The sequence below is a fragment of the Anabas testudineus genome, chromosome 1 (genome assembly GCF_900324465.2).
Source record: "Anabas testudineus chromosome 1, fAnaTes1.2, whole genome shotgun sequence".
NCBI classification, from domain to species: domain Eukaryota; kingdom Metazoa; phylum Chordata; class Actinopteri; order Anabantiformes; family Anabantidae; genus Anabas; species Anabas testudineus.
Genome location: NC_046610.1, coordinates 7,393,930 through 7,409,962, shown reverse-complemented (window position 1 = coordinate 7,409,962; position 16,033 = coordinate 7,393,930). Strand labels below are relative to the sequence as shown.

General features: G+C 40.0%; 1 protein-coding gene across 1 annotated transcript in view; it reads left to right on the top strand.

Moving 5' to 3' along the window:
- mtnr1aa (melatonin receptor 1A a) overlaps positions 1–12,921 on the top strand; it is a 29,642-nt gene extending 16,721 nt beyond the window's left edge. The window contains exon 2 of the mRNA XM_026360941.1: positions 11,387–12,921. Within this exon, the coding sequence (XP_026216726.1) occupies positions 11,387–12,255 (869 nt within the window). The 3' untranslated portion in view covers positions 12,256–12,921. The remainder of the gene's footprint in view (positions 1–11,386) is intronic.
- The last annotated feature ends 3,112 nt before the right edge of the window (positions 12,922–16,033 follow it).

The following is a 16,033-nucleotide window of genomic DNA, read 5'->3' as shown; positions in this document are numbered from 1 at the left end:
ACACACCATCCACTGTATCTAGAGGCATGGTGGCATCCGAGCTGTGGAGACAGATGGCTTTGAGGTACTGGTGAAAACACCGCCTTGATGGTTTGTAATACCGAACTGCAAATATTTTGCCCAAAACAAGATCCCGAAGTTGTACAGCAGCTGTCGTGAGAAAGTGGAGCAAACAGCTCTCACGCACGCTCACACGTGCACTCACAGACACACACCAGGCATCAGCTGTGCAGCGTGATAAGCTCTAACTTCATGTATGAAACACCCTGTAGAACCACTATAAACTACATAAATAGTTAACTCAAAGTAACTCCAGCTCCAGGCATAAATATTTACTATTACAGAGTCTGTATTTTATTTAAATTGTGTTTTATTTAAAGTATGAGGAGGCATTATATTCAGTATGGTGCTATATTATATATCATTAACCTAACATATAAGTTATAGTGATCTACATTTTACCTATGTATGACATTTTCCATGATGGCAGTGAACAATAGGGGTGTGGAGGTCAGTGAGGCTGATGGGTGTTCATAAGCTGTACAACTGTTTAGCACTTCACATCAGTAGACGTTACTTCCCAAGCCTTGGAGGTGGTAACATCATGTCACGTCGCAACCGAATTGTCTATTAATATTCTTGTCTTTAGCTGAGTTGCTAAAGTTCTTGTATCAACCACATACAACGATGTTGGTGCAAAACTCTGTTTACTGTATAAGTGTATAGTAAAGAGATTTAATGTAGAAGTCAGATTGCTAATGTCTCTTATACACTGCAGCACATTCCTACCTTAGAGTCAACTGAATGCTCTGCAGCTGAGAATCATACAGCTGATGTCCTCTCTTCATCTGAACTAACTAACTACATCTGTTGGACAATGCATTGGAATACATGTGCCAATGAAATCTAGTGGAATAAAAGCATATAAACAAACTGGAAATGCTGTTGTTCCACCACAGTGTTAGCCATCAATACCATTTTAATTTTCCACCAGCTTAGTGAGCATCAACATAAAAATCCAAAATCTGTGATATTGCTGCGCTGCACGTGTTGTTAGAAACACATATCATATCAGATGACTTTCTGTCTTTTATGAGTAGTCAATTCGATTATAACCACCAGTAATGCCAGTTCAGGAAACATTGAAAGGAAACTCCCTGGCTCTTTAAAGTTTTATATAAAATTTTATTTCAAATTAAGCCGAATGTTTCCTTTTTTTATGGTTGCTATAAAAGTGCAACCCATAACAGAAGAAAGGCCCTCTTGTTTAAAGCCATGATTTATGGCAGCTCCTTCACAGCTTTATTTTTATCATTTCTGAAAGCCCTAGAGTAAAAAGACATGTACTGTATTTAAATGTAGAACATGTATAATGTATGTGTAGGCCTAATTATCATTCTCAAAATCACATGTTAACCGAATACATTCTGAATTGAACTGTATTGTGCAGCAGCTTTGTTTTTTTTTATTGTACAATAACCAGAGTAACAGTGAAGCACTAGTTTTCTCATGTTATAATGAGTGGCAGTAACTCCTCATTAATACTTGCTTTCATGGGTCCCAGATGACATAAATGGGATCAATCCAATCTTCTGACAGGATCAAGCTGAGTGGTTTTTGCAAAAGGGAATCTGAACTGCTCTGTAATGTTTGCACATTGCACATTCATTTCAGTGGCTCTCCATCCATCCATCCATCCATCCATCCATCCATCCATCCATTTAAAACTGCTTCGTTGTGCAGCCCACTGCATTAGTGTTTCTTCTGCTAGCCTGCCCTCCTGATTCCAGGTAGCCTATGGGCTTCATATCATTATGACACCAGAATCCAAACCTGGATAAAAATGTCAATAAATAAATGCAAAGAGTAATAACTCACCCTGTTAGCAGCTGCAACACTTTTACGAATGTTTTTATGATGATAGTTTATGAGGAGAATGCTTTTGAGGCTTCAGGGAATGTTTTTACACAGCAGCAAATCGAGTGACCCCTGTGGCCAATTAGATTATGTTTATCTAGTTGTCTTAATACATTCATGGTGGTAACTATGTCAGCAATTATGTTCTTATACATCTATGTGCTGGAGGAACTAGCTCTGGCTTGCTAATCGTGGCTCCATGTGATATTCCAAGGCCTTGAGGCTCTTTGTCGTCCACTAACCTGCTGGAGCTTCCCTCCATGTGACGGTCTGCAGACAATAACTCTCTTCATCTATACAGTAGCTCTCTGTCTTCAGAGCAGGATGTGTGTATTCTTATGTAACTGACATGACTTTTGTTGTGTTTCTCACCAATTTTTACTTTGTCTTTGGGAAATGAAGCAATATCTGGAAATGAAGTGAGAGATGCGGTTTGCATTCTGTTTCTGTTCCCAGTTGAGTTGAATAATAAATCTGTTCAAGCATTCATTAGGAAAACAATAACCATGGCAAGCAGACAAATCATCAACACTGGGAAATAATCAAAGTTGAATTACGAAGTGTCCTGTAGGTTAAATTGTCACAGCGCTGGAAACAAGAAGGGTTTTTAAACGAAACAGGTGTGTGTGGTGTGTGTGTGTGGTGGGGGTGTTTGTGAGAGAGCACGGAAAGAAGTGGTCACTGTAACACTGTACTCTGATCCCGTGTGTCCTGGTTGAACTTTAAGTCTGTCCCTCTCTATCTGGGTCAACCCATCAGCCCCCTGCCACACTGGTCTCTCCTGCATGCAGCTATTCTACTACTCAGATTGGAACTGTGTGTTGTGAAAAATAGTAAGCAAGGTAATAATGGAAAGGGGTTAAAGGTAATCTTTTTGTGACTAGAACAGGTGGTTTAAGAAACAGCCTCAAAAATCTGTTTTCAGCTGATAATTTGCCTGAATTGAGTCCGAACGTGCTTCCCTTCCAGTTTTAAAAACACACAGCAAACAGTAATTCCTACAGAACTGCTTACCTTAAGCTTTTGATGATTGTAATGTTGTGCACATTTGTGTGTGTGTGTGTGTCTGTGTGTGAGTGTAAAACTCCACTGTGCAACAACCATTCTTTTCAGCACGATTGTTAGAATTGAATTTGGAGAACTGGCTCTCTTTGGGGATTTGTTCTGGTCGGCGCGCCTCCTGTCAACAACCATGTGAGCACATGGTTTTCACATGGTATAAGAATGTAGTGTTTTTCACGTCACCAGTCATAATCGTAACACCCTGTACTAAGCTAACAGTAGTAGGGCTGCGACGCTTTACAAAGTCCAAGTTCAAATTCATCTAAACAAAATCCCGAAATGCTGTAAAATTTACATTTACTGCTTCACTTGGGAGATAAGCAAACAAGTAAGCAAATAGCCCCACCTTTACTGATACTGGCATATTTCCACAATGCTTCCTCGTATTAATTCTCAGATGATTTGCTATCTTTGTGTCTTTTGTTTGTGTGAATTGTACCTTAAGCTCAGCGCTCAACGCATGTCCCCCATAGAGTACATTCTCACATTGGTTGGCCGTGCTGATATATTTGGATATTTGTTTGTTAGATAAGTCCGCATTTACTTTCTTTCTCCTCATTTTTTTTTCCTAAAAGTACGATATCCGTAATAATCTTATTTTACTTGCACTATTAAAATGTGGAAACACATACATGCAGACTGTGTCTCAGCTTGGGCGCCTGACATCCCTCTCACTCACCACAAAGAAACTTCACACCTCCAGTTTGCCGTGGGCATTAGAGAGAAGCCAATACACTACACTTTAATACTGATTAATACCAACATGATTATTAATATTAAGCCAAATATTAAGCTGTAGTAATATTTTATTTAAAAAAGAGCCTAGATTATATACTCCAAAACTGTCAAGACCATTATTTCATTGGTGTTCTCATCACAACCTTAACAAAGATGTGCAAAAATGAACTGTAATTAATTCAATTAATAATCATAAAGTTCTGTCTCTGTGAATGGGGATTCCCAGAGATGAAACTGCAACAACAGCCTCAAGTGTTGATGAAACATAAATCATTCATATGTACCAGAAAGGGTTCAAGACACTCTGTTTACTGTCAGCAAAATAACCTGCATCTGCCAAGTTAATGACGGTTTGATAGAACTCAGTAGAAATACCTTCATACAAACAGCACTTAGCTTTAGGTGTGGATTTTTGCTGTTTTAGTTTATTTTAAAATCCTGGAAGGTAAAAAAAATAGTATTTTTGTTTTCTCTACTTTAAAACAGATGGTGTATCTGCACCACAGAGTGTGGCTCACTTGGGAGCAGCTGGCGTACTGTAAACCTCAGCAGCACCAGCAGCTACAGGAGCTGTGGCCACATGGTTCACCCAATCCACAGCTCCTCAGGGAACCTAAAGTACAGTACCCCCCCACACAATGACCTGATGTTCATCAAGAGCAGTGTGATGGAAAGATAAATGCTCGTCCATCTATGACTAAAGATGCGACTCTAGTGCTAAACACAGATATCAGTGTTGCAACAAACCTTCATCTCCAAGAATAGTCTGACAAGCAGGTTCATTTTTATATTGTGTTTTGCCACTAGTTTATGACACGTGAAGACCATGTAATCAGATTGACAACATGACATTGGACAACTTGTCTAGGGGGTTTTTATCTGGAAGACGTGACTGGTGCTGTCAGGCTGTGTCAGGCCACCAGCTGTGGGGGCCTGGGTGACATCCAGTGTTACACCACCCGTGGTGTTTTGTCATCTCTGCTCCCTGACCAGAGAAAGTAAGTGTGGCGGACAGGTATTTTCACAACACATGATCTTCAAAATTGCAATGGTGGCTGTAGGAAAGGAGGACTAGCAATTTGAGATTGAGACAGTGTAGTTTTGAGGTTTGACAAGGTTAGTTGACCAGTTAGTTGGTAAACCTCACTGTATGTGAGGAGCTGTTAAAGTCTCACTCTCAAGTTGCATCCCAGTGTTAAAGCCCAGAGGACTTCATAACAGTGCCAAGTAGAACAGGAGCTCATTAATCTTTCCTTAAATAAAGCAAAGACACAATACTTACTTGAGGTCTGAAAAGCTTTGCTGTTAGCAAAATTCCTGTCTAATGAAGACTGAAAATGCAGCATTGTTTTAAATGTTGTGTCAGACAAAGGACATTGTGTGCTAACATGACAGTATCTTGCAGGGAATCTCCTGCCTGATGGCAAAACCCTCACTGCAAGACGAGAGAATTACAGAAGAGCAAAAAGTGCTCCACATGTTTGTGTATGATGAGTCGTGAAAAGCTCCTGCGTCAAAACACAGCACAAACACACATAAAAAGATATGTTGGTAAGTTGGTCACTTGGATAAATGTTGCACTGCACTGACTTTTGTTAACCGCAGTGATTATCATTGCAAAATTCTGACATTTAAATAACATTGAGGCTTCTTGGGGACAGCTGCTTTCTGCTGCACTAGAATCAGGCAGGCTGTGCAAAATGCTGTGTGACTCTGGTTGGTACTTCCCTAGCAGAGAGGGCACTTGAGGTCACTTTGTAAATCCCTTCTTTCCTTTGACAGACCAGGGTTGGAATAAACCTCCTCTCTATAAATCCATGTATGAAGTGCTTGCTTTTCACTATTCTCTTAGGAGCTGCAAACAAATTATCTGTACAGTAACAGAAAAAGAGTATTGACAGATTTCTGTGTTTTATTGTTTACAGTGTTTACTGTGTCTTCTTTGTGTTTTCTTGAGCTTCGGTAAGAGAAATGAGGAGATTATATCTGCTGCGAGTCTCATCATCTACGCCTGTCAGTGGCTTCATTTATAAACACAATAACCACAAATCCTATAGTGACCCAGGCACATAATCACTTCTTCTTTATAAGGCTGCAAATTTTTTTTTACTGTCATAGTGGTAGGAGCTCGGGTATTTTGAGTAAATTCCACAAGACCTTGCTAAATGCCCCCAGTCTGAAACACACACACACACACACACACACACACACACAAACACATTATATCCTCCCATTCATGAAGGGTTCATGTTTATTCAAGACTTTCAAATTCGTTGGCACAGTTACTGATCCCTGAATCATGTACGAGCAGTCGAACTGCAGTAATAATGAAAGAAAATCCACAAAAAGAATGAAAGACCAAAGTACAGGCTCATGGTGGCTACAGCAGTAAAAATGTACAGTATCAACAGCATGATGGAAATCACCCCACGGAAAGAGAGTATGAAAATGTGCTTTTTTTTCTTGGCAAGATGCAAATATTGTACGTAAGTATTTGACTAAGTTGAATTTATATTTGTAGAGGTACTTTTTTGTGTTTTAATCATGTTCCTTACAAAATGTTTCATATGATCGTTCTGCAACACAGTGAGTAGCCTGGTAAATATTGTAAAATGCATACGATACACTATCCAGAACACCATATTATAGTGGATCATTTTGATGTGCACTGAATCACAGCAGCTTTGTATTTTCACACCACGCATTACTATGTGCAATATCACTGCACTTTGTCAAGGCACTTTCCAAATTAGAGTTCACAGTTAAAGCACATCTTCTCGCCTTGCCTTTTGGTGTTTGTAGAGATTAGAGCTGTCTTTTAATATTACTGAAAAGCATTTATAAAATTACAGCTCTGTTGTCTTTTTATTGGAGCATGTGCAGTAGACGTAGCCCCGTACTGCCTCAAGAGCTGCCATCCTGTCTCCCCTTTTGTGCCTAACACTTTGCTGCTTTGGTTTTTTCATATAAAGTTCATTTCAAGGTCAGACAAATACCCATGTCTCATAGTGCAGGTTTCACTAGTCTTGGCAGTGCCATAAAAATAAAAGTTGTTTTTTAAATTCATAGTTTCATAAAGTGTCATATTCAGAATTGAAATATTCTTTTTATAATGTATTCATGTGGTGGATTTTCACACATTAACATACTTTAAAATAAGTGTCCTGCAGTATGTTCTCCTTAAATGCCTTTTCTGCACATTTCCTCTGACCTCACTAACTTCCCCTGACGTGGCATGTAATTAAACTTGACTTTTGACCATGTGTAATGAAATCCCTAGTTCATTAGTGCTGTCAGGACTTAAGGGCACAGAGTGTCAGGGCTTCGTCCACCTGCTGCTAACCCTTCTATCATGTACACTCCATAATAGCTGCTACCAAATATGAAATTAAACTGAACAATTAACATTCTTTCCACTGTTAAATTATGGTTAGAATGTAATTCTTCCATTTTAGCGCAATGCATATACAGTAGTTTCACAATAGCTTAGCAGTTATAAACATACACACACATATATATATATATATATATATATATATATATATATATATATATATATAGTATTACAACAATAATGTAGATTTCATAGCAGCATTTTACAAGGCTGAACAGCTGGACAATAAGCAGATGTGACAAAAATCCAAGCAACAGTGGCAGAACAAAAACATTTGCTGAGATAGCACCATCTGAATGACAAAAGTCGGAGCAGCACTTGTTTGGCGACATGTCAGAATACTGAAAGACGTCAGTGCTGGAAAAACAGCATGACTCTGAAAGCAAAACATTGGTCTGAAACAATGACAAATGTAAGTCTCAACAAACAGGCTCGCTGGCAGTCTGACAACATCCGTTCTATAAAGCATGAAGGTCTCTGAGTGTCTGCTCTTTTCAGTGCAGAGTGACGGGGAACTTGTGAGGTTGGTGGACAAATAAATGCAGCCAAATGTGACCCTTTATGTTGAGGTGAGGAGTTTGTGGCTACACAGGAACTCAAGTCTTGACAATGTGTGTTTATGAATTTGAAGCCGCACTGATTAAATTTAGATGAGTTCGTGGCTTAGACGTTTAACGGGAGCTAATGTGCAATTACAGAGAATAATTGTATAATTGGTGAACCCAGTGCCTCTGCCAATGTTTATGTTGGTGTCTGTGGGGCAGGTCAACACTGTGAGGCCGCAGGGCAGGAGGAGCTGATCGGGGTAAATAAAACACTCGCTGATTAGTGAGCGGAGTTAATACATGGAAAGTTTTAATCTTGTTTAATTGGATAATATAAACCAAGAATGAGCTGCCTATTAAATGTTTTACCTGATGTGATTTAGAAGAAAGGCAAAATATATGAATGGAGGAGTGCCAAGGGGCAGAGCTTTAATGATTACACGAATGAAGTCAATGAACAAGTAGAAGCAAGAGATTTAAGAATAAAATAGTCTCCCTGACTGCACTTCTGCTAAGCTCCATATCAAATTACAGCTCTTCCATATCACTTCAATGGCTTCAGGCCAAGAAAGTGACAGTCCCTGGATGACCCAGTAAAAGCCAGGTCTTAGATCCCCTTGGAAAATCTGTGGAAAGACCTCAGTGTAGCTGCTCACAGACACTTCACTTTCAGCTCGACTGAATCAGAGTAACTGTGCTCCGAAATCCTAATTTAGATGTTTCAGAGTGAGACAGACTCACAGGTGTCATTACTGCCAAATTTAAAATTAAAAAATGTATTGGGTGGGTGGTTAAAAACTAATTTATATTTGATGCCAGTATTTCATTTTCAATATGTTATAATTGTAATGTTTTTGTGACTGCTGCAACACTAAAATATGAAAAAAGGAAATGTGAGCTTGTATTTCTAAATGCTGTGGTGCTCCTTGATCTTTGTCAAAATTCATTGTGAGCTACATGTGTGCGGAAAAAAAAAACACTCAGACATGCTTCACTTGTACCTAAATCCTCACAGCAATCGGTTGAAATTGTTTTTCCAGAAATGGAAAAAGGGACACAGCACCAGGCTGTATCTCTCCGCAAGCCAAATGAAAAAATGGTGCATCAATCACCGGACTAGTCACAGTGGCAGAGACAGCGAATGAGAGAGTCCAACAGCCAAAAGAGCCAACTGCCTGTAGGTCTTTCACGACATGGACATGACCACGTCAAGGTCAAGGCTGTTAATACTGAGTGACTTCGGTTTTAAAATCCTGTAACGGGGTTGCTACAGTAAACAATAGCCAAGGGGAGGAGGAGGAGGGAGCCCCTTCAACATGAATGTTCACAACACCTTCTCTGATCATAAGAAAAAGGTTCTCGGTTGGCAGTGTGCAGTCAGTCATCATCTCCCTACACACATACGTCAATTAAGAGGAGATAACATTGAGTTACTGTCCCTCCTCAGACATATGTCCTCTCATTAACAACAACTACATCATCCCTAACCTTAAGTGTGACCAATAACCCATAATGTGATCATTTCCGCACAATGAGATTAAAACAAATGTACAATCAAACAGACATCTGCAGCACTATAGTTGGGAGGACTAACTTCACATTTGTGTGCACATTAAGGCTTATGGCCTGTGGGGGTAGTGTCAAGTCAAAAGCAGCATTAAATCACCACAACAATGGCATTTAAAAGAGAGACACACAGAACTTGTCCACACCTACTTCTTTCTATATATTGTGTCGATGCTGCTTCGCGGTGACAAATGCACATGCCAGAATGGTTGCATAACCCAGTTTTCCAGCTCGCTGATGAGGCCTGAAACATTTACCCGCTGTTAGAAATCAGAAGGCAGCAGCAAAAGTGAAAGGTCACAAGGAAGACATCCCTTATTTGGTCAGGGGTGATTAGCCCCTAATCTGCCCCCTTACTGGATCTACTTAAAAGTACCTAAGCAGATATGATGCCAGTGACACAGCTGAGAAGCAGGTAGATCCAGAAGTCAAGATTAAAACGTCTTCCCAATTGATTTGGAACAAGACGCTCAGCAGCCTCACTACCAACTTCCTATGCACTTCAATCTAAAAAGAAATCCTGCACTTGCATCTTATTAAACAGAAATCTTTCTTTCTATAGCATTTAATGTTTTTTTTCCTTGACTTAAATATTGTGCTTGCCTTGTACCTCACTTGTAGGTCACTTTGGATGTGAATGTGTAGGCAACATGTTAGCTTCAACAACCTTTTAATGTCAAGACACTTCAGTGTTGTGTTTACAGCCTATTTTGCTTCTCTTGGGTGGCCACAATTGTATGTCAAAACACTTACACTAACCTAAGTCTAACCTGCCCCTTAGAACGACATATTATTCAACACATTGAATAACATTGACTATTTTTGACTCTATGGTACAGATTCTTTTTTCCTCATCATCACACACGGTTCAGCATGGACACAAGAAAACACCACAGGTTTGCATGTCTTACCAACAAACACCCCTTAAAAGCCCCCTAGGACCTCAGAATCGGGAGAAATATTCTTACTTTTCCGAAAATATCCTCACTTATAGTCTGTATTACTGTAGACAAACAAAAGTATGCACATGTAGTACACACATAAAGACAGTAAAGCTCTCTAGCAGTCATGGGATCTTGTGACAACAGGTGCACCTAATGTCGTATAGAGGGCAGCTGAATGGTAGTTATAAAGGGAATAAACTTAATCAAAAGATACATGACACCTGGCGGTAGAATGGTTGGTATGTTCCACAAAGATAACAGGCCACCCAGTTGATGAGCAGTGTATTTTAAATGCTCGGGTGAGACTGACTGGTCTGCCTGCATGCCAGGGCAGTGTGTTTGATATCAACAGACTACACGTCAGTGCAGAAATGAAATTTCCTGATGCAGTTGTTGTGAAGATATACATTATGCTATCATCTGACTAGCAGCAAATGCATCTTATCTTCCCTGACAGGGTGTTGTCACATAAGCAAACTGAATCCAAGCCTGTCAATAAGGATCATAATGTGCTGCTTACTGCTATTCATGCTACACACCCTCCCTTTTTTTAGACATCAATATCGAGAGGTAAAATCTGGATGCAAGTTCACACATGCCAAGTCTTCAGGAGACGCTATCAAACGTGTTGCACATACAGTGCACATATAGAGGAACAATACTTAATTTGCAAATGCTTCTTAACATCCGGCCCTGGGGCCCTTATGTAACAAAGTAGCAACAAAAACAAGTGCATGTCTCTAAAGGATTGTGCTGGCGTATTTGCATGTTTTAGCATATTTGCAAATCATGTACTCTTAAATAACTGCCAACCAAAACATAACATAGCTATTTTGGTTTTTTCTAAAGAATTGTCCTTCCTGCCAGGCAGTTTTTGCAATGAAATGCAAATGCCAATGAAAACCTTGACTGTAGATTTAGATCTTCACACAGAACATAAGAAGATCTGATGATATTTTATTATTCTTGGATGCTGTGACCTGTTACTTTAATGTTGTTGTTGTCTCCTATGCTTAATCCCCTATTTTGGGGGAAAATGTAAACATGCTTAAACAAGCAAAGCAGTGGTATATTTCCTTTTTTTCTGCATGAACAAATTGGCAGTCTCTCGGCACAATCCCTCACAATCTCTTCATCTTGTTCATTTGGATGACTAGTTGGCTGTGCTTCAGTTGCCATTGACTCATGTGTCTCTCCTGTGGGTGTGTGTTTGTCTGCAGGGAACATCTTCGTGGTGAGCTTGGCAGTGGCAGACCTTGTGGTGGCCATCTATCCGTATCCTCTGGTCCTCACCTCCATCTTCCACAATGGCTGGAACCTGGGTAACGTCCACTGCCAGATCAGCGGCTTCGTCATGGGAGTCAGCGTCATCGGCTCCATCTTCAACATCACCGGCATTGCCATCAATCGATACTGTTACATCTGCCACAGCCTCAAGTATGATAAACTGTACAGCGACAAAAACTCTGTCTGCTATGTGATGTTAATCTGGGCACTGACTGTCGTGGCCATTGTGCCCAATCTGTTTGTGGGTTCACTTCAGTATGACCCGCGAATTTACTCCTGCACCTTTGAACAGTCAGCCAGCTCGGCATACACTATCGCAGTGGTCTTCTTTCACTTTATTTTGCCCATCATGATTGTCACCTACTGTTACCTGCGCATCTGGATACTGGTCATACAGGTGAGAAGGCGGGTCAAACCAGACAACAGGCCCAAGCTAACGCCACACGATGTTAGAAACTTTGTCACCATGTTTGTGGTGTTTGTGCTTTTTGCTGTTTGCTGGGCGCCGCTCAACTTCATCGGCCTGGCCGTAGCAATCAAACCCGAGGTGGTGGTTCCCCTCATCCCCGAGTGGTTATTCGTGGCGAGCTACTTCATGGCCTACTTCAACAGCTGCCTTAATGCCATTGTCTATGGTGTGCTGAACCAGAACTTCCGGCGTGAGTACAAGCGCATTGTAGTTTCAGTCTGCACGGCACGCATCTTCTTCCAGGACAGCTCAAATGATGCAGGGGAGAGGCTCAAGAGTAAACCGTCACCACTCATGACCAACAATAACCAGGTCAAGGTGGACTCTGTCTGATACAGAAGTCAGAGGAATACTGAGCAGCAATGGATATGCTGTGACTCAGAGTTTAAAAAAAGCTGAGTGGGAAAAATACCAAATATAAATATGAAACAGCAATCCTCTGAGCTGTCCACAGACTGCCATGTGGTACTATGTGATCTCTGAACAATCACAGGTAAAACGGGTGGATATTATCTTTGTCTTTTATCAAGCACTTTTTTGTTTGACTCTGCAGTACTTGTAGTACAGTATATATACATTATGTTTTGTTTTCATGTTTACAGTGATGATATAAATGTATCATGCAATATATACTGTATTTATTTTGTATGAAATGTCATGTAGATATATAGTAAGATATATCAGGTTCCAGTTAAATGAAGACAAGATTTTATGAGGCCAAAAGAAAAAGAAAATCTATAAAACTTGGTTGAAGAACATAACCAGAAGTTTATAAATGAAAACAAAACATTTTAATCTCTTCATTTGTGACACTGTAACACTATTTGGGTGCTGCTGTCTTATTATACTGTAGCCTGCAATACCGTCCCTTTCATTAGGTGGAATATATATTTCAGTCTCTCTCTCTCTCTCTTTCTCTTTCAGCCACCTTGTGAGCTCATTATAATGTATGCATGGATATCAGGTATTGTTCATATGCAAAATAAAATCTGATACTGATGAAGGATTTACTTTAGTTCTGTGTTTATTGCAGTTATTACCTCCATTGTGTAATTCAGGTTTATAACTTAAGTCTTGTCCTCAGTTTTGGCTGTCACTGCCAACACAAGCAGTCAGGTGGTTGTGTTGGTTGCTAGTAGGCAGCAGCTCAAGAAGACTGTCCAAGTCTGGAGGTAAACCCATAATTGGGAACCTGGAGTAATAAATAATTTTATTTCACCTTTCTTGACGGAGTACAATGTTCTTATGTAGTGTTGTTTATTGAAGGACTGTTGAATTAGACTTTAGTATACCCCACAAACTGGTATTTATTTGAGCTGATCTTCTTGCTTAAACCTGTTTTAAGTGCATTCATATTCTGTCAAGGCATAGCTCTGTCAGCTCTGCTACAAATCTGCTAAACAATGTAATTTTATCCAATGTGTAACACGACCTATTCGTTTGCATTATGACTCCTGTGGTAGTCCCAAAGCAGAAGCCATCAGGTTGTGTCTGCAAACAAAGGTGAGCATATAAAAACTGTCAATGGGTACCAGAGGACTCTGTATAGGAGGCAGGGCTGTTTAGCCTACAGTACTACATCACTATTTGCATGTGTGGTGCATGGCGTGTGTGGGCAGCCTGGTTAGTGGAACGCAGACAAAGGCATCACGGAAGAGAATGGCTCAGCTATGCATTTGAAATCCACTTGGCTTACATAACGGCCGCTGACCATCATCATCAAAGCAAGAGCTGAAAGAGCCAGCTCCCAGTGGACTCCCTGCCCCCTTCTCTATCCGTTTAATCCCAAGAGCTCTGTGTGGTAGGAAAGGACTGAATGGGTTGGGGATGAGCAAATGTAAAAATCCTAGGGATTTACGCTGCCCCCAAACAGAGTTATACAGTAATCTGGGGCCAAAGATTTTTATAGCCCAGGATATACAAAATGAAAAAGTAAGGTGTTACATGACCAATGGCTGTGATTTAGTTCTTCCATTACTGAATCAGTACCATGTAAAGAAAACAGAAAGTGTCTTTCACCACGGCAAGGCCATAGATCAAAGCTCCAGCAGTAAAACAAAATACCAAAACCAATGAAGTCAAAGCCTTTGACTTACTATCACAAAAACTCACTATCTGTGTGGCCCTGTTGTGGTTTCCAACAGCCACTGAGGGAACAATCCAGCTCTTCATCAGCTGGTTACTAACACCATCTCTCTGCTGTTTGGTGCTACACAGATCGCTTACAGTGGCTTTAGCATCTGTCTTTTTGCTGAAAATAACTATGTGCTCCTGTAGGACACAAGGTTAAAGTGATAGCCGGTGAGTCAGCGGTGCACAAAACTGTAAAGAGTAAAAGAAGAAGGCCCCAAAAAAAGATGCTAAAATTTTCCATAGTACTGATGGAAACAGCAGAACCAGGTAGTGATTCTTTCTGGGTTTGTCATTGAAAGCCTCCATAGAAAAAACAAATCAAAAGAGATTTAAAGTATTCATTCGAAAGTATTCATAAGAGATTCAGATTCACAGATCTGTCCTTCCATCTTTCAGAGAATTAATCCACAGCTGAATCACTGCTGGTCCCCTAAACGCTCCACAGAACTGTCATAGGGCAGCAAAGGAAAAAACTGCAGTTAGTCTTAGAACGACAAAGCAGAGAGGAGATGATAATAATCTTGCAAGCAATCAAGTTACATAAAATGACATGACAAAGGTATGTGTTGAGCAGAGACACCAGCAGCAGTGTAGTTTTAACATCTTACAAATGTGTAACAACAGTTTCAGCATATCAGCAAGCGTTTCGTTAATACTGCGCTTCTTCAAAACCATCAAGTCTGGTTGATGGAATGGTTTAGCAGCACAACAATGAACCACTTGTCAGAAGTGTGTCACATTTCCACTTTATTTTCTCCTACTGTATTTTTATACACTTTTTCCGCCAATAGCAGCAGCTTTGTTCATTCAGTCATTTTCTCCCACAGGTTTTGCTTTCTTCTGAGCCCACAATGGAAGTTGTTTTCACACACCTTTTACCACCTTTTCCCAGTAGAGAATGTCAGCTTCAGTTTCCTCTTGATATGAAAAGTATTTAGAGCATAGAAAGAAAAAAAAAAAAAAAAAAAGAAATGTACAAACAGAAAAGAAAAACAGAGCGACAATGCAGTACATACGGAAAGAAGTAGAAGAAAACATTCATTTAAACAAAATGATTTAAATACTTTTTTAATTAATTAAAAAAGTAGAAAAGAGAAGTGGCAATCATGCATGCACACACACGTTCAACCACATACACTGAGCAGCCACAACATTAAAACCACCAGGTAATGTTGTGACTGATTGGTGTACATAGAGTACTGTGCCACCATTAGATTTATTGTTTTGGCAATGCTATTATGACCACATGTATTTTTTATTAGAATACGACTAGAATTGTGAACTTGATTTGGTGGGTTTCTGGTTTACTTCCACCATCTGCCCCTTCTAAACATATCACTTCATTTACTCATTAAAACATGCTGCCACTGATCAGTCCAATCTGTCAGTCCAGTCCGGGATGATGTTGCCAACAAAAAAATTGCGAGTTTGCAGTTTAGTAGCATTTGAATGCCATTTCTAGGTCACGAGGTTGCACACACAGATTACACACTCACGCACAGCTGTGTTTTTCTATCTTTGAGTTGGACGCTCATTGATGTAATACATTTTCTGTCCTACTCCTCACCTTAAACATTACAACTACATACCTAACCCCTGCTGTAACCCTAAACCCAATTTTCACCTCAGCCCTAAAGTCTTAAAAGTCTTAAGCCTTGAAAAAAAAAAGCCCTTTGAAGTTGTGAGGCTCAGCCAAAATGTCATGATCTAGAAAAATGTCATCATAATATGAGAATCTATTTTGTCCACATAGTCTAACAAAGACGTGTACACCCACACAAACACACATAATCAAATCATAGGATAGGAATGAGACATGGCTTGAATGCCTCACATCAACTGAGTGTAGTTGCTGAACCTGATTCACAGGGATTCTTAAGTCATGGACATCGGTTTCATTTCACACTATTGCAGCTGTCCACACACACAAAACTAACACTGCAAACAGAAGATTAATAGGGTTACTAATACTTTCATG